General features: G+C 37.8%; 1 protein-coding gene across 5 annotated transcripts in view; it reads right to left on the bottom strand.

The window, feature by feature from the left end:
• The window catches only part of NIPBL (NIPBL cohesin loading factor), a 162,790-nt gene that overhangs the window by 90,180 nt on the left and 47,651 nt on the right, over positions 1-24,959 (bottom strand). For all 5 annotated transcript variants that reach the window (XM_034442384.3, XM_034442383.3, XM_034442385.3 and 2 more), the window contains exons 2-3: positions 4,008-4,152; positions 2,659-2,824 (exon numbers count right to left, since the gene is read on the bottom strand). In XM_034442384.3, the coding sequence (XP_034298275.1) occupies positions 2,659-2,824; positions 4,008-4,071 (230 nt within the window). In that variant the 5' untranslated portion in view covers positions 4,072-4,152. The remainder of the gene's footprint in view (positions 1-2,658; positions 2,825-4,007; positions 4,153-24,959) is intronic.

Here is a 24,959-nt window from a genome sequence, read left to right as displayed (position 1 = left end):
TAGCAATATTTACAAAGATTGTGATTTTTTTTAGCTAAGGAAGATTGACTGTCAATATTTCGGTGGTTTTTAATACACTGATGGTGTCATCTTTTTTAACCAATGGGAATTTTTGTATTAAATTATTATGCTTTGAATAGTACTTACCATATTTTTCAGAGTATACAACATACTTCCCCCCCAAAAGAGGCTGAAAATTTGGGTGCATCTTATACTCCAAATGTAATCCTGCCCACCCACCAGTCCCAACCCTTTGGCCTCCGTGTGTCCTCTTCCTGGCTGCAGAGATTGCCACAGAAAATGGCTTGCGTTTTTGGGCTCCGCACCTCACGTTTTCAGCCTCCAAACGCTGTGTTTGAGAGCCGTTCAAGGCTGTGGGGCTTGCCAAAGCACATTGCCGCCGACAGCTGCCCAAAAACACGATGCACAGAGGCCAAAAATGGGGCATTTGGAGGCCTAAAACACTATCACAACCAGTGAACTAATGTGCTGAAGCTGACGAGGCTAAGGACGCTAGCCAGATGAATACCTGGTAGGCAGAGGCAGAATTTTTTTTTCCTATTTTCCTCCCAAAAAACTAAGGTGTGTCTTATATTCTGAAAAATACAGTACATAGGCCATGTTTAGGGGGAAAAACACCTCTGGCTATTGACAATTAAGCAGTGAGGTTCTACAGGGTTCCATTCTTTTTTATTACTGTTTAATATCTATATAAAGCTCTTGGGGGAGTTATAAACTGTTGGAATTAAGGTATGATAATAGTTGATGATACTCATCTCTATATATTAATATCATCTGAATCATCAAAAAACTGAAAAGCCCTTTGACAGGTATCTGAATGCTATAATGGCCTGGATGAGGCTCCAAAAAACATAAGGTAGGACTGCAGAGAGACACGCAGAGAAGATTTTATCAAGGTATTATGAATACTGTTCTTTCTGGACAAGCTTTATTCTTCCTCCAAAGGATAGATGTACAATTTGTATTGATCCCAGATCAGGAATGGCAACATTTTTGGCTTAGGGGGACAGATAAAAGTTTGTTTTTTGGGGGAAAAAATTTACGCTCAGATTCTGAAGAGTCCAAAAGACGTACCTGAGATAGTTGTTGCCTAGAAACTCAGGAACCACATGCTTAGCATGCAGATGATAAGGACCTTTGAATTTTAGTGTGCAAAGTTTAGTTTAGCCCTGGGCAAGTTATTGGAAATAATTTGGTTAATTTTGCATTTATTCTTTTGCTTAAAGAGTGGAATAAAGTGACAGAAAACAGTATCATCAGAAACTTACTATTTTGCCACAAAATGTCAACATACAATCCCAGGACAATATAAAATGGACCGGGAGCTACATCAGCCTATAGATTTTTTTTTTAATCTCCTCAAGCTATTGTTATCAATAGACATAATTACAAAGGATATGGTAATTCCTGAATATAAGGATTGGTTAACTTCAGAATTGGATTACTATAATATTCTTTTATAGTTCTGTCTTTGAAATTGGTCTAAAAGTTAATTCTGGTGCAAAATCCCCCATCTAACTTACTGAGGGAAGCAACTCACCAGGAACATACTACAACTTTTCTTAAGGAGTTCAAGAATTAACAATTGTTACTAAGGAAAATTTAAGATATTTGTTATATAAAATGTATCATATTTTAGGAACTGGATAACTAGTAGCTCTGTACTTTGTGCATTTGTCTGGGTTTCAAGAACAGCACAAGTGTCTTCTTAGTGGTACTAAATTTGCCAGGGATTTCTCTGAAGAAACCCATAATTGACAGAAGTCACAACTGTGGAATGAAACTTGTGTATTTACCCAGCTGTTAACCGAATCTGAGTTGTTACTGCTGTCTGGAATAATTTTAGACTAGTGATTCTAGCAATCTAGAGAGCCAGTTTGGTCTAATGGTTAAGGCACCAGGCTAGAAAGCAGGAGATTACAAGATCAAGTTCCACCTTAGCCATGAAAGCCTGTTGGGTGACTTTAGGCCAGTCACTCTCTCTCTCAGCCCAACCCACTTCACAGGGTTGTTATTGTGAGGAAAATAGGAAGAAGATGTGTTAGATATGTTCGCTTCCTTGAGTTATTTGTAAAAATAATAAAGAAGGAATCTAAATAATTTTATGTCTCTAATATGATTTTGAACTATTTTGAAATCATTACATATTTCATATTTATAAATTAATACATTTATGTGTAGTCTATTTCAGAGCTCTAAAAACTACCCATCTATTTTCTGAGATCCAGCGCTTCAGTATTTTTAAGGCATTATTCATAAACCAAAAGCAGAACAAAAAGATGCTGAAAATCATGAAGTAATTATACTATTACAACACTGGTGTTGCAATCTATTTACTTTCCTCAATTTGTTAGTGTTTTGTTACTCACTTTTCACTAAATCACTAAGGTATAGCTTTTCATTCAGGACCTCAAGGCACATGTTAAATGCTCCCTCCCCCTACACTGCTCCACAACAACACTCCATTACACTGAGCAACAACAACAAAATTTTACTGGCCCAACATAAAAATAAGCTTTTTGGTGAGAGTGGATTAGAACTTTATGTTTCTACAACCTAGGCAGTATCAATAAAGTGTCTTTAATAATTCTACACATATAATAGTCAATTTTAAAATACTTTGCTTTAAATACATACATGTGATCTGTTGACACCTGGTTGAGGCTGTGTACAAGTTGTGAAACCAGATTTTCATCCCTACAAGCCAAAAGGCAGTTCACCTCCTCTGCAATTCGTCCATTAAAGAGCAGGCTTTTTGTAGTTGTGGCGGGCAAAGGTGATGGAAGAGGCAGCTGATTCAAAACTGTTTAAAATAAAACATTATTCCATCAAAAAAAAAAATAGCATTTCAGAAAACTTTTTCTCCCATATAGCATTCCTGCAGTATTAAATAGTGACTCAGACCACTTCTGGTAATAATGCCTCTGACACTAGTAACTACAGGTAGTCCTAAACTTACAACAGTTCATTTAGTGATTGTTCAGTTACAATGGCACTGAAAAAAGTGACTTATGACTGTTTTTCACACTTACAACCGTTGCAGCATTCCCACAGTCACGTGAGCAAAAGTCGGATGCTTGACAACCGACTTATTTATGACTGTTGTAGTGTGCAAGAGTCATGTGATCCCCTTTTGCGAACTTCTGACAAACAAAGTCAATGGGGAAGGCAGATTCACTTAACAACCGTGTGACTAATTTAACAACTGCAGTGATTCACTTAACAAATGTGGCAAAACTCACTTAACAAATTTCTCACTCAGCAACATAAATCTTGGGCTCAATTGTGGTTGTAAATCAAGGATTACCTGTATCGATACTTCTGATACTCAGCCTTCTCCAAATTGATATTCCGGCTAGGAATTCCAGAAGTTGTAATTCCAATGTGCCTAGACAGCATCAATTTAGCCTTTTCTACTTCCATATTACATGTTACTATTCTCTTCTTTTGCATATTTGTGTATAACAATCAAATGCCAGAAAAGTATGCATCTGTTATGCATCAAGAATTGCCCAGCTATCTGTTATGCCTGAATCAATGCCCTCCTGCACAGAGCTTAAAAAATACTAGGCTGAGACTTCCTTACCATCCAGTGCACAATTTCCACTGAATAATTTCTAAGGTTTTTATTGGATAGGGGATCTCCTTAATTGCATTTTGTAACTGAAAAATTAAATAACTTCAAGTTATAGTATTTCTCTACCAAGATGGATCTGGGGGTAAGAATATTATGTTGTAACAAAATTGCATATTTTGCTCTGTTGTCAAATTGGGATTTTAAAATTACAAACTATTCATCCCTCCATCCAAGAAAAATAAAGTAGAGATTTTTTTGGGGGGGGGCACACACACACTTATTATTTCACATATACACACACAATAGAGAATCATGTTCCAAAGATATTTTGATATAAATAACTTAAGATAATTATATTAAGTATAACTTGTATTAAGTTTTAATTTTAAAAACTTAGAAAGATACTTACGATCAGTAAGACTAGCAATCCCTGCAAGAGTAGTGATGGGAACATGAGGCATATCCCCATTCATCCTGAAGTGCTTGGGATGGTGGTGCTTACACACAGATTTTAGTTCGGGTGCCAGCTAACATTACTTCCCATCTCCCACACACTGGAATGAGAAAGAAAGATTCTATTTGCAAAGCAAAACAAAATTTAAAGTCTAAAAAGATGTAATAGCATAGAGTTTTATTTAATATTCAATCTAAAACAAGACTAAGAAAAGTAAAGTTTGCATAAAGTGAGTTGTCTATGTGATCAATATAAGAAAAATAATTGAGGCAATCATGTAGATGTTCATATGTCGTCACTAACCCTTCTGGATACAACAGTAAGAGAAAATTCAGTAAAGATCTGGCGCAGCATGTTATTTTAGGTGTTGTTTCTATAACCATTTATCTATAAAAATGCTCATGAACCTTAATTTGTGGTAAATTAGTTGCTAATTACTAATTTCCCATCCCATTATACAACGTAACTATACACATTCATAAGCTAAAATTTGTCTATGTATATATTTGTCCACAAGAGGGCGCAGAACATACTTTCAGATAAAGTATACTTTTTGTCTATAATATTTGTTGTATTATATTCAGAATTCAACAGGTGAAATGTAGAAAATACATCATACGTTTGATCAAACTTTATGAAAGTCAGCATTAAGTCAGTTTTCTAAAAAATAGTACACAGCAGCATAAAATACAAAAGCTCAGGGTGCGTATATTAAAAAATCTAAATTCTGTGGTTCAGTTTATACAATAAATAAAATCACATACACACACAAACATACAAAATGTAACATGACATATAAAACACATACACAGTCAGATTAAGTGCTAGTGGACATTCTTGATACTAACTCATTAGTTTTCACATTTCAACTCATTTTAATGAAGAGTAAAAATGTAGTTAATGTTTCCTACCTACATTCGCTTATAATGCAAATTCTATTATTTGAATACAAATTGTTCAGAACTTTATAATGGAAATTTCAATAAATATAGGAAATAGCAGTACTTTTAAAGAAAATTAATTAATAGGAATTTCTGCTGCCTTTGATTTAGCACAACTTCAGCAACACATACATACATTATTTTCTGTTAAGACAACTAAGATTTCCTTTCTATCATAAATATTAATTAGGATATTATTTTCTGCCAGCTATATTGGAATACCAGGTCCACCAAGTATTTTCTTTTAATCCCATTGCCTTTTCTATGTCTTAGAATTGTAATCTTGCTAAAAGTCCTTCCTGATTAACTGTATGTTATTGTTTGCTTTTGGCTGAGATGCAAGATAGAATTTTGAGAAAATAAACATTTTATTTTGTATTTGTTTGACTAAATAAATACAAAACATGAGAAACAGCTCAAAAAATTACAGTATTTTTTGGAGTATAAAACGCACCTTTTCCCCCCAAAAAAGAGGGTGAAATTCTGGGTGCATCTTATACTCCAAATGTAGCCCCGCCCAGCTTCTCAAACGGAGGTTTCAGAGGCAGAAAAAAGCATCAGAAACGAAGCTTCAGAAAAGAAGCTCCCAAACAGAGCTTCAGAGGCTTTTTTTCTGAAGCTCTGTTTCGGAGGCTTTCAGAGGCAGAAAAGAAAGTTTTTTCTGAAACAGAGTTTCAGAAGTTTCAGAGGCAGAAAAAAAAGCAAAAAAAAAAAAAAGCAAAACACAGAGCTCACAACTAAGGAACCTGTTACTAAAATTCACCTCTGGGAACAGCTGACTGGGGATATCCTGGGAGGCTGATCTACCTGCCAATCAGCTTTTTTTTTAATTTTCCTCCCCAAAAACTAAGGTGGGTCTTATACTCTGAAAAATACGGTATCTCAGGCACAGACAGCCTGCAAATAATCTGCTATGTCCAACTACTGCTGTGCATAAAATAATTTATTTATATTTCGTATTTCTTAATCACCCATCTCACTCATATTATATAAAAGTAAGATACATTAAACTGAACAAATTATTCCTAAGTAAACAAGCATAAGAGGATATTGTAAAATGACAAGAGATGAGATAGGGAAATCTATGTGGAATAAGCAACTATATTAACCATCTGCCTTTAGATGCAACTGTACGACTTCATTAAACTCACACACACAAAAAGGCATGCTACCAATATTATGATAACCATGATTAACATTAAAACTGGATAGAGGAAGCATAATCCTGGAAAACAGAAGATTGTATATATGCAGGCGGCCTGCCTTATTTGCATTAATTGTATGTATAGAGTGGGGAATGCTAAATTTGGATATATTGAATTCTAGAAAGAAAAAAGAACACATATACTTAAGTATTTTGTAATATGTGACTGAAAAGTAATAATCTGCTTTGCAATCCTGTTACAAAGGAATAATACTCTTGTTGTTTGGTCTACTCTCATAATGACCACTAGCATCATTCATTACAGAGCTTCACAAATGAATATTACTCTTGGTAAATCCTAAGATTTTCTTCCCTATTTTGATTTGTATTCCCAATCTGTCTTTTATGCTACTCCTTTTGGTTAGGTCAGACTATTTTTTCCTTTGTGTAAAGACAGATGCAAAGAATTAATTAAGCAGTTCCATTTTCTTCCTGTTGCCATTTACCTCCTTGCCATCATCTCCCATTAGTTGACCAATTGTTTCCTTGACTTTTTTCCTTGTTTTTTACATGTTGAAAGAAAATTTTTTAATGTCATGCCTGGAAGCCATATTACCTATGTGCCTTGAGAATCCAGGCCTGCCACAATCATACCGTGGGAAGTTGGGAGGGGGGATTGCATGAGTGAAGTAGAGATAGCCATAACAAACTTCTCTAAGAGAAGTTCAAGGCCATGGTGTCTGGCAGCTGTGCAAAGAAGAAATTGGAGGATGTCTTCTGTTCGGGAAAGAACTGATTGGAGCTGTGTGGACATGTGGGAGATGTGGGCAAGGTCTTGAACTTTCTTGTGGGTGAGGAAAACCTGGAAGCTTTTAGATTCGGGTTTTCCCAGATGTGCCAATATGACATCCCTAATAAAAGTTAGCTTTGAGGAACTTCAAGCCTCGGAGTTTGATTTCGTTGGGTTTGTTACTTGGAACCCTGACATTTATTTTTATTTTTTACATTTGTTGCAAGTCTTAGTTCTTTATAGATCTTCGCTTTCCTGACTTCATCTCTGTAGATTTGAGCTATTTATTCAAATATGGTAAAAATATAGTATTCTGCTTTAGTTATGTGTCCCTCTTTCTATTTCTTATTGTCCTTGTTGTCTTTCAGCTTATCAAAGTTCTTTATGCAACCATGCTGGCTTCAAATAAGAGCTGGAGCTCTTATTTTTCTTTCTCAGTGGTAATGTTAAATCTTAGTTTTTATAATCTGATTTTTCAGAGTTTTTCAAACTTCTTGAACTGTTTTCCTCTTTAATATTTCATCCATGAAATCCTTCCAAAGCTCTTTCCAAAGCGTTGAAATTAGCTCTCTTAACGTCTAAAACATTGGTTTGAATTGTGCTTGTATTATGTTGAATTCCAATATGATATGGCCACTGTCCCCCAAAGAGCCCGCAACATCAACCCCTTTCACCTCTGTTAGTAAGGATTAAGTTCGGTATAGCTGACCCTCTGGTACTCTCCTCTAACTTTTGGGTGACAAAGTTGTCTTCTATATTCATGAATAATCTGTTTTTTCCCATTGGTGCAGAGCTTCCCAATTGAGCATAATTAAAATCACCAATTACTATTATAGCATCCTTCTTGCACACCTAAGCTAACTGATTAGGAAAAAGTTCATCTATATTCTCTGTTTGGTTGGGTGGTCAACAGTATACAATCATGGCAATGTCATTCCTTTTTCTTTTTAAATTAACCCAAATGCATTCAATAAGGTTTTCATCCTTGTTTTTTTGCATTTCTATAGAGGTGTAGTTGTTTCTCATATACCGGATATGACCTTATTGATTGCCAGGTTGATTGGCTGATCTGAAAGGTGACTTACAACCAGTCCTTGCACCTACAACTGCTGCAGCATTCCCATAATCACAAAATCAGAATTTGGACTGTTGCCAACCGGCATGTATTTATGATGGTTTCAGAATCCTGGGGTCACATGATTGCCATTTGCAACTTTCCCAGCGGCTTTTGACAGCAAAGTCAATGCAACAATCTGGATTCACTTAACGACTCCATGATTCACTGAATAACTGCAGTTTAACAACTGTGGTAAAAAAAGGTCATAAAATTAGGCACAACTCACTTAACAATCGTCTTGCTTAGGAATGGAAATTCTGGTTTTAATTGTTGTCATAAGTCAAATCAAATCAAGTTTATTACAGTCAAAGACAAAAGACCAGAGTCAGTGGCTAAACTGCATGCAAAAGATACTTTGTTTATAAGTTAAGTTTATAGTTATTCAGAGGATTTCCAATACATTTAAAGATGAAAATGGTAAGACAACACCTATCCACTCTAGATGATTTCAAATCACCAGGACTAGATGGTTTGATTCCCAGGGTTCTGAAGGAGCTGGCAGATGATCTCAGAACTATTGAACCATATCTTTCAAAAATCCTAAAGCACTGGGGAACTACCAAAGGATTGGGAGAACTGATATGGTTCCAATCTTCAAAAAAAGAAGAAAATGGATCCAGGTAACTATAGATCATTCAGCCTGACATCAATACCTAGGAAGATCCTGGAAAAGGTAATCAAGCAATGGATCTTCAAATACCTAAAAAGAAGCAAAGCTATTACTACAACATGCATTTCTCTAAGACAGATCATGGCACAAACATTACTGCATTCTTTGACAAAGTGACTAAATTAGTGGACCAGCAAAATGCTGTGAACATAATATATTTGGATTTCAGTAAGGCATTTGACAAAGTAGAGCACAACAACCTATTTCTCTGTAGAACAAATTGGGATGGACAGTACCACCACCAGATGAACAATTTGCATTCAGACAGATTATGTATAAATGTAATGAGGTCATCCTTTATCGAAATTATTGTGTAGAATCTGATATACATACATCAAAAATCCTTATATTATTTTGTTATTGTTTTGTTTCTTTTTATTTTCTTATTGCTTCTTCTATTTAATTAAAAGCATTATATCCTGTGCTACTTTCAAAAGAAGCATGATAGCATGATAAACAGCATTCTATTGCTAATATTACTTTCACAAATTAATCTGATACAAATTTCGAAAGTAAACATAGTAAACATTGTGGTTTCATATTGCAATCTAAAATATCAAAAGGGATTGTTTCCAAGTTATTCAGATGAGGAGAGGTCAATGAAAAAGTTCATTGATCTACTAGTAGGTCTCAGGGTGATTTTCAGCATTATCAGCAAATGCTTGTGACTTTTTAACAGTGGCAATCATGCATTGTTATATATATTTACTTATGAGTACCACTTTCCTTAATGGAACTTATTGTCAATCAAGTCAGTATATTATGTTAATTAGTTGTTAAAATTGAAATATTTGGAAGAAAATCAGGACAGATTTCTCAAGAGGCTGGATAGCAAGATCTGTAATGGTACTAAAAATAAATCCCCAGTCTATCTTGAATTCATAGATTATATATGCACCAATTACTCAGTAATCTGCAGCTGGTTCCAATTCACATGCTCTAAGATTGCAATAGTAATATAGATGTGATGATTTTAAACTTTGCCTATGAAAAATCTAATAAAGGATTTAATACTTCTGGGAATATGCCAGCAAAAGAACACACACACGCACACACAGAGAGAGAGTTTGTTTATACACAAACATAGAGAAATTGAAAACTAACTGCCCAGGGTTAGAATGAAGTCATAGTATTATCTAAAAGGATGGTGAGGAGGAGGAGGAGGAGGCAGAATCTTTATTTGAGTTAATGTCCAATCCATAAAATACATTGCATATATAAAATTTACCCATTAGGTAAACAGATCTGTCAAACTGCTGTGTATGTTATGTATTATATAATAAAAATTGGCTACTTTTAATGAAATGAAATCATTTGCATCTGAATCTGTCATAAGGGCAGGCAGATTATAAGACATCTGAATTTTGTACATGCAATTGTCCCTTTCTTCAGTGACATGATAGTTTTAAATGGTCACTGAACAAAAAGTCAAGGGCTATCTTTATGTCCTTACCCTAGTATACTGATGGTGAACTTTTTTTTTCTCAGGTACTGAAATTGTGCGTTTGCGTGCCGAAGCCCATAATGCAATGCTCCCCGCAGGCCCCACCCCCACCCATGCGCACATGACCCATTATCCCACTGCGCATGTGCACATGACCCCTCCAGGCCCCCCGCCCATGCAAGCACGACCCCCATTTTGGTGCTAGCAGGCCTCCCTGAAGCCTCCTGGGACCAAAAATGGGGGGTGGTTTTTGTGCTAGCAGGCCTTGCCCCCCACCCCATTTTTGGTCCTAGGAGGCTTCAGGGAGGCCTGCTAGCACCAAAATGGGGGTGGGGGGGCACTCCCCACGCCCCGTTTTGGTGCTAGCAGGGAACCTGAGGCCTCCTGGGACCCTCTCACACATGCACGCATCACTCACCCACCCCCGTGCATGAGCGCACCTCCTGGCAGAGACCCAAAAATCAGCTGGCTGGCGGGAGGCGTGCGGACATGCGCGGTGGAACTAACCTGGGCATCGGCTCACGTGCCTGCAGAGATGGCTTTGCGTGCCACCTGTAGCACGCGTGTCATAGGTTCGCCATCACAGCTCTAGTATCTTCAATTGAGTTAAGTATCACCTTAGTCCAAGAGAGAAACATCTCAGGGAATTACAGCAATTTAATTTACAATGAGGACTGGAATTAATCTGACAACTGCCAACCTAATGATGTAGAGTCACATTTGAAATAAAACTTGGGGTCTTGAAATAAAGTCTTGATGAACTTAGTATGTACCCTTTCCAAAGCAGCAAAAGAATTATCTGGGCCTATCTGAGCACCATCCCAGTAGTACTGTATGACTGTAAAAGTTGGACCGTTCATAAGGAAGGCTAAGTGCTAAAAAATTGATGTTTTTGAATTTTGGTTCTTGGAGAGACTACAGCGTCTCTTGGACTGCAAGGAAATCAAATCAGTCAATCCTAAAGGAAATCAACCCTGACTGTCCTTTGGAAGGGCAGATATTGAAGCTGAAACTCAAATACTTTGGCCATCTAATGAGGAAAGGACTCATTGGAAAAGACCCTGATGTTGGGAAAGATTGAAGGGACAGCAAAGGATGAGTTGGTTAGACAGTGTCACCGACACAATGAACATGAATTTGGGCAAAGTCCAGGAGACAGTGGAGGACAACGGGCCCTGTCGTGCTATAGTCCATAGGGTTGCAAAGAGTTGGACATGACTTAGTGACTGAACAATAACAATCTGAGCACCAAATTATAATTGTGGCTAAACTTTAAGTGCTGCAGGAATATATGACGCCCTTTTAGTATAAAATGTTTGAAGGTTTATGGCAGATCTTTGAGTTCCTTGGATTACATATTCCATAGATAGCAATGTTATTTTTCTTCAAATGTGGTGGTCTGCAGATGTGGCTGTTTCTATTGAATTATAGAAATTATAGGAATAGGAAGCATCATTAAGGAAGATTTATCTGTAGCCAGAGGAATAAGGGAAAGTTACACAAACTTGCATTTTCTTATTAGAATTAGAATTAGCAATTAGAATTCTTTATCGGCCAAGTGTGATTGGACACACAAGGAATTCGTCTTTGGTATATATGCTCTTAGTGTACATAAGGAGAATAAAATATATTCATCAAGAATAAAAAGATACAACACTTAATGATAGTCAAGGTTACTAATAAGCTATCAAATTGTACTAAGAAACAAAAATATAAATTGAAAGATAATAATAATAATTATTATTATTTTATTTCTATACCGCCCTTCTCCCAAAGAACTCAGGGTGGTGTACAGCCTGATTAAAAGCACAAAGACAGACAAAATTTAAAAATAATTAAAATTATTAAATAATTGGCTCAATTATAAAACCCCCAAATTTAAAATCCCACATTTAAAACCAATCAAAATCTTTACATTGATAGCCCGGCCTGGCGGAACAACAAGGTTTTGAGGGCACAACGAAATACACAGAGGTCGGAGATCTTACGCATTTCTGGGGGCAATTCATTCCAAAGGACAGGGGCTCCCACAGAGAAGGCCCCCCCTGGGTGTTGCCAGCTGACATAATTTGGCCGATGGCACCCGGAGGAGACCCTCTCGGTAAAGATACAAGAAACATGGTTATAGCAATAAGTGGAAATAACAGTAATACAGTCTTAGTAAATTATTTGACAGTATTGTGGGTATTAGTTGTTAAGCAGTGATGGCATTCAGGAAAAAAACTGTCCTTATGTCTAGTTGTTCTGATATGCAGTGCTCTATACGTTGTTTTGAGGGTAGAAGTTGAAACAATTTATGTCCAGGATGCGAGGGGTCTGTAGATATTTTCACAGCCCTCTTTTTGACTCATGCAGTATACAGATCCTCAATGGTAGAATAATATAAATAATATAAATATTTTATATATAAAATAATAAAATTAATTATTGATTGGCCAAGTGTGATTGGACACAGAAGGAATTTGTCTTTGGTGCATATGCTCTCAATGTACATAAAAAGAAAAGATACATTTGTTAAGAATCATAAGGTACAGCACTTAATGATAGTCATAGGGTACAAATAAGCAATCAAATCATACTAGGAAACAAGCAAAAAAGAATCTAAAATAAATTTCTTTTGCCTACTAGAGTATCTTAACTAACTTTACTTTTAAAAAGTAGTTGTACAAGTATTAAAACTGAAAATAAACCTAGTAATACATTATACATTATGTGTGAATTAGTATTTTTCATATGATGTCACAGTAAAGAAAGTAAGCTTTTCATCCGCAATTCCTCCAACAACATTTTGCTTTTGATTTGTAATCTAGCTCAACTTCAAAACATGTTTGTAATTAAAATGTAAAGCAAGTATTCTTTAAGCTTTTCATAATAAGAGAACTCTGCCCCCTTGTGGAATAGAACACAAGCCTGTCCACAAATTAAAGAAAAAAAATTAAGTGTGTTTAAAAAACAAATTGAATGATTTTTATTGCAAACAGTTTAAGTTTTAAGAAACAGAATGAAGTTTGAAGGACTACGAGAGAGAAACAGTGAAACATCTGATGGAAATGTTTATATCCAAGACATAAAGAAAGTTGAGGAAACCACTAAGATAAAATCAGCATAAAGTACATTGAGCAAATATATATAAAGAAGATATGTATTTAGAATTATACATAATATGTTGAATTTGCAAAATGATATTTCTTTTTTTTAAAAGGAGAAATAATCAAAATGTATCAGGGAGTAACCAGGAATTTTGGAGAGATGTTAAAGTTGCACACACATAAGAGTAAAACTCACAAAAAAGTTAAAAACACTGTTTATATAAGGTTATAAGTATTCACATGATTGTACCATTAAAATGCTTTCTAGGGACTTACAGCATTAAAAGCACAACTAACACACCATAACAAAAGCTAAATGATTGCAGAAAGACTCCCCTTGGACATCTTACACTATCTGGCAAGTAAGTAGCAGTTACTGCCTTCTCTGAGAGATTTGTAAAAATATACTGATATAGGTTTATGGTTTTGAAGTGGTATTATGTTGTTTTATTAACAGTGAATTTTAAAAACTGTTTCAACAGTTGAGGACAAATTCTGTAACAATATTTTAGTATGCCTGTTGTATACACTGACATTCAGATTCAGTTCCTTTTACACACAAGATGTTCTTGCTTATTTTCTAAGATTTCAGTGATTTTTTTTTTTACTGTAGTTATTATTTTAGTAAACTATTTGCATAACTTTAAAGGATTCATTATAAATGATAAACCTTCTGGAAGCTTGCAAATCAATGCAAAATATAGTCAAATCAAATCAGTTAAAGTAGACTATGCTAAAACAAAGACATATCTTTTATAGACAACTTTTCAAAATATCACATTAAAGAACCACAAAAGGATTAATATTCTACTTTGAAAAACATTTATACATTCAATTATCTGGAGTTTAACTCTTTCAAAACAATCTATTATGTTGCACACAGATTAGTTTTAAAAGTTCAAAGAGCCACTGTAACACGTGAATGAACATTTGTTGAAAATATGCAAGTTAATTTTATTATTCAGCAAACTGACAAATTCCAATATGTTACAATATGGTACAAATTAAATGAGTTAGATGAGCAATATCTAAATTTGATAAATAACTAAATGAAATCAGGCCAGAAACATTTATACCTTATGGAATTAATTTTTATAAAATGCTATCAAAAACTTTACAGTAATACTTATTTTTAAAAGCAAGTGTTTCAAGTATGAATATGCTGTTAAAGATGCAGGTTGCCTAATGAAGACAATTTAAACTCAAACTAAAACTCATTTTAACTTTTTCAAGACAAAATTACAGGAACACACATAAGCCTCTGGGTTAGGGAAAAAGAACTTAAATACAAAAAATATACTTTGGCCTCCATTATCTTTCCCATAAATCACCTATCAAAAATGCATATAGTCCACATTCACACATCTCCCTTGCAATATCATAAGTACTGTATAGCCCAGTGATGGCAAACCTTTTTACCTCAGGTGCCGAAAGTGTGTGTGCACACACTATTGCATGTGCACATGTGCCCACACCTACAATGCAATACTCCGTGCGCCCCACCCCTCGCGTGTGTGACCCCCACACTGCCCTTCCCCCACGCATGTGTGCGTGCCCCCCCGCGCATGCACACATGACCCCACCCCACCCTGTTTTGGGTCTAGCGAGCCTCCCTGAAGCCTCCGGAGGCCAGAAACTGCCCATTTTCGGACTTCTGGTAGGCCTGTTTTTCTCCCTCCCAGAGCCTCCACACGAGCCCTGTACTTACCTGGCATCAAAAACGGGCTGCTTGGAGACTCCTGGGAGGGGAGGGGCCAACCAATTTTCGGCTGGCCAGTGCACGCATGCACGCTGGAGCTGACCTAGGGCAACGGCTCGCGTGCCTGCAGATATGGCTCCGTGTGCCACCTGTAGCACGCATGCCATAGGTTTGCCATCACGCGTATAGCCCATTCTTCATTTGTACTACACATGCCTGTATAACTCAGGCTATATTCCATGACCAGACTATGGCTGGGAAGTCAAAGGAAAGGGTCTGATAGCTCTATCATGAAACATGTATTCTGTACTGCCCTGCTTTGAAAGTGATTTATAAGTCAAAGTTTTTTTAAGTGCTCTGCATATTGCTGATGAGAAGTTAATATTGAAAATATATTCTCTGCAATTCTTCTGTTGCAGTAACCAACAGAAGAGTCCCCTGCGATGGGGCAACAGTAATAGAGAGCAGCTGTTTCCCAAGTGCTCTGATGCTGGGCTGCTTTGGCCCTTTTGTATCAATCTAGTTCTGAACTTTAATGGTAGCCACTTTCCCATATTCATTCATTCACTCATTCATTCATTCATTCATTCATTCATTCATTCATTCATTCATTCATTCATTCATTCATAATTTATTAGTTGTTGAACTCCAAAGGATTCTGTTTCCTGTACTAATCAGGACTCCTAACATTAGGTTCTGCCCATAATGATGGTATATTTTTGACAACCAACGGCAAGTTCTATCAATATGTAAGGAACAAGAAGAAAGTCAAGGAAACGATAGGCTCACTAATGGGAACAGATGGCAAAAAGATGACAGGCAGCAAGGAGAAAGCAGAACTGCTTAATTAGCTCTTTGCATCTGTTTTTACGCAAAAGGAAGAAACAGTCCAACCTATCAAAAGCAGCACCAAAATTGATAGAACAGGTATATGTCAAATAGGCAAAGAATTAGTAAGAGAATGCCTATCCACCCTGGATGAGTACAAATCACCTGACCAGATGGAAGAAGCTGGCAGATGTAATCTTTCAAGGCTCATGTAGCACAGGGGAAATACCAGAGGACTGGAAAACAAGTGACATGGATTTTCAATTGGTTGATCAAATGCATGCAGAGGGTAGTCCTCAATGGAGTCATATCTACATATAGAAAAGCATGCATTGGGGTACTTCAAGATTTGATCCTGGGCCCGATGTTCTGCAACACCTTCATAAATGATAGACAAGAGGATAGAAGGGGAACTCATCAAATTTGCAGACGACACCAAGCTGGGGAGAATAGCCAGCACTTCAGAAAATAGACTCAAGATTCAGAAGGGTCTTGACAGACTTGAGCTCTGGGCCCTATGCAGCAAGATGAGAGGAAAGAAAAATAAAAAATAGGGAAAAATAGCAGAAAATACGTTGGAAACAGACTGGATCCAGAAAGACACCACTGTCCAGCATAGGACCGAGTCGAAACACTGGGGATCATCCAGGAGAGGGCGGAGTTATTTAAATCCGCAGACTCGGTCATAGGCTGCATAGTGGAGTCCATAACCCAGTCTGACAGACGTTCCTTACGCTGAGGAGAATAGGAGGTACTTGGCTCAACAATAGTAACTTTGAGAGAGATCTAGGTGTCCTAGTAAACACCACTTAATTATGAGCCAGCAGTATACTGCAGCTGCCAAAAAAGCCAATACTGTGCTAGGTTGAATCAGCAGAGGGATAGCATCAAGACAATGAGAAGTGTTACTACTGTTTTATATTGCACTGATGATATCACACTTGGAACACTAGATCCAGTTTTGGTCACCACAATTCAAAAAAAGTGCTGAGGCCGTAGAAAGAGTGCGGAGAAGGGTAACAAAGATGATAAGGGGTCTGGAGGCTAAATCATACGATGAATGGCAATGTTTAGCCTAATGAAGACAAGGCTCAGGGGTGACTTGATAGCAGTCTTCCAATACTTGAAAGGCTGCCACAAGAAAGAGAAACCTGACTTATTCCACATAGCACCTGAGGGGCAGGATAAGAAGCTTGTCAGAGGGAGATTGAACCTGGAAATAAAAAGGAATTTTCAGATAGTAAGGATGATTAATCAGTGGAACAGCTTGCCTCCTGTGGGTGCTCCATCACTGGAAGTTTTCAAAAATAGACCATTTGACTGAGATGATATAAGACTCGTGCCTTGAGCAGGGGGTTGAACTAGAAGTCCTCCAAGATTCCTTCCAGCACTATGATTCTATGATGTTGCCTCAGGTCACAGTAAGTTTCCTAATATGGAGACCGGCAATTTTAAGGGAACATGGAGTGTGGATGAAATCAGTTGATGGAAATTTTAAAGAATAAAGAAGATGATCTTGATGTAGATATGCAGGAGTTACTGCTTAGGCAAAAAAAAGTTGAAACATTTAAGACAATCAACTGTAAGGCGCTTAGACACTTTTGAACTTTGGTTTGAATAAGACTGAGAATACCATGGAGAGTCAAGAAAATCACTAAAAAACTCTACCTCATCAGAAGCACAAAGACCTGGCTTTACCTGGTTCTAATTTTCCTGCTTTGGACACATGATGCAAAGACATCATACTTTTCAGAGTATAAGACACACTTTTTCCCACCATAAAAGAGGGTAGAAATGTTGGTGCGTCTTATACACCAAATACAACCCCGCCCTGCACAACCCATTTTCACCAAAAATAGGAACATTTTTTGCAAAAATAGGGTACGCAGTGTGTTTGGGAGGCCTGCAGAGTGCTCCTGAGGCCTGGAGAGGGCAAAAACGTGACACATGGAGAGATTGGGAGGCCAAAAACAGGCCTGTTTTTTGCAACAATGGGCTCATTTTTCACGAAAATGGGAACGTTTTTGCCCTCCCCAGCCCCCAAGAGCACTCTGCAGGCCTCCCAAACCCTCTGCGCACCTCATTTTTGCGAAAAATGACTGCTATTTCTTTTTCAATTTACATATCTGTGTGCCTACATACCTTCATAGCCATATTGGTTCGGACCTCTAGAACAGTCCCAATTTGGATGTGGCCCCTTGGGAAAATTAATTGCCCACCCCTGCCCGAATACCTAGAGGACAAGGGACTTTTCTACATATTAAATAGCTTGTAGACATATGTTAATTATAATTTAATGCTTATGAATGAAGCTGAATATGCCTGTTGCAATAACTATATATAAACTGCTACAAATATCTTTAGAAACTTTAATCTTTGTTTTAAAACACTAATGACAGCCAAGTCCTCTGACCAATCTCTCCTGCTTCATATCCTGTTGGATAACCATTTGTCTGAAGTGGTGTAGGGTTTCCTGCCTGGGAAGGGGGTTGGACTAGAAGACCTCCAAGGTCCCTTCCACCTCTATTATTCTATTCTATACATCGGTGAAGTACTATATTCATATTGGATTTTTTTCCTCACAATTTTAGCATGTAGGTTTTGCCTTTTTTCTTTCATCAAAAGTAATCTTCTAATTGTCAGCAATTACATCATTTATTTATTTATTCAGAACCTTTGCATGCCATCCATTTTAAACAGTACATAAACCTGGGCAGCTAATAACTATCCACAACAAATATTAAATTCCTATCAATATAGATGGTATACAAAACAGAATTCAAATAATCATAATAAAATAACTGAAGCACAGTAACAGATTCATGGCATAGGCCATATCTACAATGGACTCAACTAACATCCTGGCCCAAAGCCTGAGCAAAGAGCCAGATTTTCCCAGCTTTCTGGAAGGTCAGAAGGATTGGGTCTCTCTGGATCTCAGGGAGAAGTTGCTCCATAGAGCAAGTGGCACAACAGATTTTCAAACTTGAAGTTCAGATACGGGTGGAGGGTAAATTTTGGGAAGTCTGTTATACTTTGGAGTAACCCTTGTTCCTTATATTCTTTCACCTTGGTTCTTATAAACCCTCATTCAACTTAGACAAATAGTAAAACGTAACATGTGTCCAGAAAATTCTTTGCCCCCCCCCTTAAAAAATAGTTGTACAAAAAATAAAACCACATTGTCCTCAATTTCAGGCACTTTCAGGCATGTATTTTTGCTTATTGAATTCTACCACTATAGTTGAAAGTGATGAAATGTTTGACTATTGAAAAATAGATGTCTATGAAAATACATAAATACATGTGCTGGCAAAAATGCTTACTTTCTATATATTAAGCACACACACACAAAAAACACCTCTGAGCAACTGCATCCCTGAAATTCTTTCCTTTCCTTCTTTGACTAGTGGTAGACCACAATGTCTGTATTGAATATTAAACTCAATCAACAAAAATTAAGAACCCAAGAACTCTATATTTTTATTTTAGGGACATTTAATATTTTTCATGAAATATGTATATATGTCATGTGCACCCAGTACTTTACTCAGTAAAAACTAAGTATTTGATTATAATAACCTGCAATCAAAATTTTAACATTTGAATTTAGGTGTACTCATAATAAAAATGAAAAAAAAAAAACCAAATTTTCTATTCATTATCAGTCAGACAATCTTCTTTCCTGGATATTTGTAAACATTTTTATTATGTGTCTTGGTAATAAAAGAGAGGGCTGAAAACATTTTAGTTTATAATCAACTTCTATAAACTATGTATGCTCATCAACTAGCAAACAACATTTCGAAGGAACTACACTGTTTATTTTTCAAAAATTATTCATTTGCCAGAAATGTTATCTCAAATTAAAACTCAAAGCAGTAACTTTTAAAAAAAAAATCCTTATTTTTTTTAAATAAGGATACATATGGTCCTTCCCACCAAACGTAGTGACTCAGCTGTTAGTTTTATTAATAGTGTCAATCATTATACACATGCCACATAGCTCTATTGTCTCAGTACCTCATGAACAGAATAAGTTTGCTTTCCTATGTCTATGTTTCTGCCAGAGTATTGATATTACAGCAGAGGTGGTATTATTATGTACCTATTATGTAGTTGCCCATCAAATTATCTTGATATAAGAGAACTAGCAATTAAAGAAGTCTAGAATCCTATAATTTTATTACAAAAAAGGGCTTTTTAAATTTTAAGATTTATACGATCAGCATTATAGACACAAATTGCAAGTATATCTGTATTTCATATTAGGCCAGCAGTATTGACATTTTTTAATGCCTTCAAGTCAGTATTGACTCCAAGTGACTGCCCAAACTAGCCCCTGCAGTTTTCTTGACAACGTTTTCAGAAGTGGCTCTTCCTAGTGCTGAAAAAGTATGTCCCTAAAATAAAAACATAAAGTTCTTGAGTTCTTAATTTTTGTTGATTGAGTTTAATATTCTATAGAGATTCTGTGTAACACACGACTAGAATTCATGATCTCCCACTTTCTAGTCTCTGATCCTTGAATCATTATACCAAACTGCATACCTCATATTAAATACAGTATTTGTCTCTGTTTTTTTTTTAAATCTTGAGCTTAAAAATAGCCAACATATTATTTTAAAAGTCCTTTTATTAATAGGGAAACCTACAATTTTACAATATCAAAAAACTACATATGCAACAACTAATGTCAGAAAATTGTTACTTTATCTATAATGTCAATAATGGAAGTGGCTACCACAATTACTAAGAAGGAAGTTTCCTTTGTTTCAAAATCACTTTGCAGACTTTACTTTAGTCACCATCAGATCCACAGGGGATTATGTTGTAGGAGCTGTAATTGAGAAGCGTAAGTATGCAAAATATTGAAAGGCTAGAAATCTGTAAATCCACAAAATGGTGCATCTTCTTTAAGAAGCAACAAATAGATATGGTGAGGTCCTATACTAGATTGAAAGCACAACTGTGCCCTGAGTACTATACACCTCTACTAGGGACAGGTTGACAGGTTGGATTAGAGAGTAGCTAGATGAATGGATACAGAGAGATGGAAGAGAAGGTAGGAGTTTTGAAAGAAATGGGATCTTGGAAAAAGGTCAATATGATGAGACTAACGGAAATAGGATGGAAGCAAATGAGTGAACAAGAAAAAAAAATCATAACATGGAAAAGAAGATTAAAAAAAAAAGTTCAACTGGTAGGTTTTAGAAGTGCAGTATTATAATGATAATTCAGCCCTAGAAATTGACAGAAGCAGCTTAAAAGGGCAATTCCGCTAGAAAGAGACTGGTACTGGGGGACAGAACAGCATGGAGGCCACCACTGACATTTGTGCAACTGGAGAAGAGCAACTAAAAGCTGAGAAGAAGAGATGCTGGAAGGCTGCAGTCAGCCAGCATGCCTATGAGGATATATCACTTACCCCACAGGGATTTGTGAACACAGAGACAGTTACTAAAGAGGAGATCAGAAGTGATGAAGAGGAGGAACTTTCAGAGAAGCCAAGACAGCAGCCAAGATATGGTTTTGGAAAGCACTTTGGAAAATAATAACAAGAGCTAGTTAAAAGAAATTGCAGAAAATTAGAGAAGATATTGATACCCTACGGACAGAAAGTGAATAAAGTAAGAGAACAGGAAGAAGCCTGACTTCATTGTGTGAGTGCACTCATGGCAGTAGTACCGTGTTTCCCCGAAAATAGGACACGTCCCGAAAATAAGGCCAAGATTGATTTTTGGGGTGGGCCTAAATATACGCCCTCCCCCGAAAATAAGCTCCTCTCTCTCACACACACACACACGTCCCTCACCCACCCAACCCTTCCAAGGCAGCCACATCCCTGCGAACTCCTGAGCCCCCGCCTCTTTCGCCGCTCGACCATAGACCTCAAGCGCCTGCTCCTGCGCCATAGTGGTGGCCCACACGCTCTCACCCACACGCCCAGGTGCCGCATCTGCATTGCCACCCCGGGGCTTCCTTGGCAGGGTGGCCACCAGCAGCAGAGAGGCCTCCATGAGCGGCAGGCAGTCACAGAGGACTACAGCGGCAAGCCTGGCATGTCCCGCAGCTGGGCGCAGGTCTTGGTGGGGATGCCTGAGGCGCTGCAGGTGTTGCTGCTGCCGCCGCCGCCTGCAGAGGCCCAGCGGCCCCCTGCGGCCAAACTCAGCCGTGGGTGAGGAACATTGGCCATGGCTGGGCCGGCCGAGCTATGTCTGTCGGGACTGCTCTTGGTGCGGTTGCCTGGCATCTCGCTGCCGGGCGCCTGGAAAGAGTAAATTGGACCTGCGGGAGGAAGGGAGGGCAAGGGTCCCGCGAGGCTCCCTTCCCCAGAAAGAGTCTGGCCTGATTGACGTCCAGTCAGGTGACTGCTGAGGCGGAGGGGTTTTGCGGGCTTGCCGGCAAGCACTCGTCGGTCAGCACTCGAGTGGAGGGACTGCGGGGCGATCGGAGCTGAGAGGAGCAGGGGAGAAGGGGAGGCCTCTGGCGACGGTCACCATAGAGTGGGAAGCACACTCCCAGAGTGGCCCCTGCCCTGGCTGAGGTTTGGAAGCCGCAGAGGCAAAGTTTGGAGGAGAGAAAGAAAGACTTCTGCTGCTTCTGCTTTTTGCTGCAAGGAAAGCAGCAGAAGACCCTGCAGGGAGAGCTGGAGGCATTGGTTACAAGCTCAAGGACCTGGTGCTCACCGGCTTCGCCCACATCGACATGGTGAGGCCTGGGAGGCATGTGAGCATGGGGTGGAAACAGGCACTCGTGCAGCTTGGTGCCTGAGGAGAGGAGAGGAGAGGAGAGGAATTCTTTATTGGCCAAGTGTGATTGGACACACAGGAATTTGTCTCTGGTACATAAGCTCTCAGTGTACATACAAGCAACAAGTGATAAATCATGATCATAATCATAAAATACAATCATCATAAATCATAAGATACAAACAACGAAGTGATAGTCATAAGATGCTAAAGGAATAGGTAATGTAATAGGAAAGATAAGAAGATTAATAGTAATACAGCCCTGCTACATGGTTTGATATCCTAGGGCCGTGATGGTGAACCTATGGCACGGGTACCCGAAATGGCACGCGGAGCCATGTTGCCTGGCACATGCAGCATCACCCATTCCTCTTCCGGGTTTCTGGCCCATATGCGCATGTGACGATCAGCTGGCCTTCATGTGTGCGGCAGTGCCGGAAACTGGAAGAGCTGGTCTTCCATTTTCCAGCGTGAGCATGTGCGCTGGTTAGCTGATCGTCATGCGTGCATGCGTGGCAGTAACCAGAAGACTAGCTGGCCAGTAAACATGCATGTGCCAGAAACTGGAAGTTCATTTTCCGACGCACAGATGCCCCCTGGACAGCTCCTCGCGCTCCTATGCACTCCCTTTTCGGCACCCGGTGCCAAAAAGGTTCACCATCACTGTCCTAGGGCATACACAGTGATACATTAAAATAATTTGAATATAAATTGGACCTATAATTATCCTATTGAATACTACTAAAAACATGTATGAAAAGAGCCCTTTCTATGTAAGGAATAAACAAATTACACTACAAGTTAAACCAATTAACCAAGTTAAATATTCCCTTGAACAGCAGTGAAAGGAGAGAGTTTTCTTCACAATAACACAGATGTGGCTTGCTGCTGCCTTCTGGCAGATTTTTTTTTTAACTTCTCAGTCTAGCATTTATTTATAGTATTTCCTAAAGGTTTCCCACCCATATATTAATCAGGTCTGAACCTGCTTATTTTTTTAAATCAGCCAAGAACATATTGCTGCCTACCTAACCAACACACTGTGTAACTGAAATTCCTATTGGAATTATTGTCCGAATAATCGGACAAATCAGAACTGGTGTATGAAAACTAACTTCCACATTATTTTTAATTAATACACAGTCAGAACAATTCATCATTTCACTGTTTCATGTAATTTATACACTATACTGAAATCTCTTAAGTTTACTTCTCCAAAAGTTCCACTGTCTTCTCATAAAGGAGTAACTTTTCCCTGGTTTTACTTTTGCTTTTTCCAAACCAGTTTTTCTCTGACTTTAGAAAAAAAAAATCCAAGTGGGCAAAGACAGCTTCCTAGGAGTTGGTAAAGATGATTCTCACTAAGGAGCACTATCAAATGCAAGTTCTGACTGCTTTAACACCACAAAAGTTCAGCAAAAACATATTAAAACTAGATGAGTAAGGGAAAGACATATTCAAAACGTCCTAAAAAAACCTGAAATAATGAACAAAGCCACTTTATCCTGCAAAAACATATATTTTATATAACATTTGTATTGCTTTACAAAAGCATTAGGGAAAGTTCTTGACATGAAAAGCTTTAAGCCTCCATTTTGCTACAAGATAAAGAGGAAAGAAAAATATTTGGCAAATATATTGTGTTGTGTTTATTTCTGCTTTATTTCATGTGTGTTTGTGTGCTTTATAATTTTTATTAAAGATTTTTTAAAAGATAGATAGAAACTAATACAAATTACCAGTATTATAAAATAAAGAAAAAGAAAGGAAGAAAATAAAGAAAAAGCTAAAAAGAAAAGGAAAATAGAAAAGGAAAAAAGAAGTAGTGTCTGATCTTCTTTACAGCAGTACATTTATATTTACCTAATTCTTTTTTTCTATAATATATCCTGTCAAATGATCAAAAGCATAAATCATAAGTCCATTTGTTTTTGTTCCACACAAATACCTATGAGAGGTTTCAGTCAGCAATAGACATATTTTCTTTTCTCTGATCAAAGAAGTCATTTTAGCCATCTCAGCAAGATCCATCATCCTCACCAACCACTGTCCATTGTTGCTGAATCTTTGGGCATACAGTAATCTTGCTGCAGTTACAGGAAGTATTTGAGTTATAATAACTATTGGGACCAGGAGTGATGTTGCTAAATGATGGCAGTTGTAAAGTGCAATGTCATACAACCACATTGCTTAGTTTAGCATAACCCCAAGATACAGGGGTTAAGAGGCAATCCCAGATAAGGAGCCCAAGGAGATGGGGGAGCGGTGCTGCTATGTAGTGCAAGCACATGGAGGAAGGGAAAGAGGGTGGGAGTGCATGTGTGAGAATGCAGGGAGACCAGGAAAAGAAGACATTGGTGGGTGTGAGTGTGAGAAGGGAAAAGCAGTATGTCCCTGCCAAAAAAGGTGAGGGGAGGCACTCATTCAACTAAC

The sequence above is a fragment of the Pantherophis guttatus genome, chromosome 2, assembly GCF_059756535.1.
Source record: "Pantherophis guttatus breed Tessera chromosome 2, ASM5975653v1, whole genome shotgun sequence".
NCBI classification, from domain to species: Eukaryota; Metazoa; Chordata; class Lepidosauria; order Squamata; family Colubridae; genus Pantherophis; species Pantherophis guttatus.
Note: the sequence above shows the minus strand (reverse complement) of the source record. Positions and strands in the feature narration are given on the sequence as shown.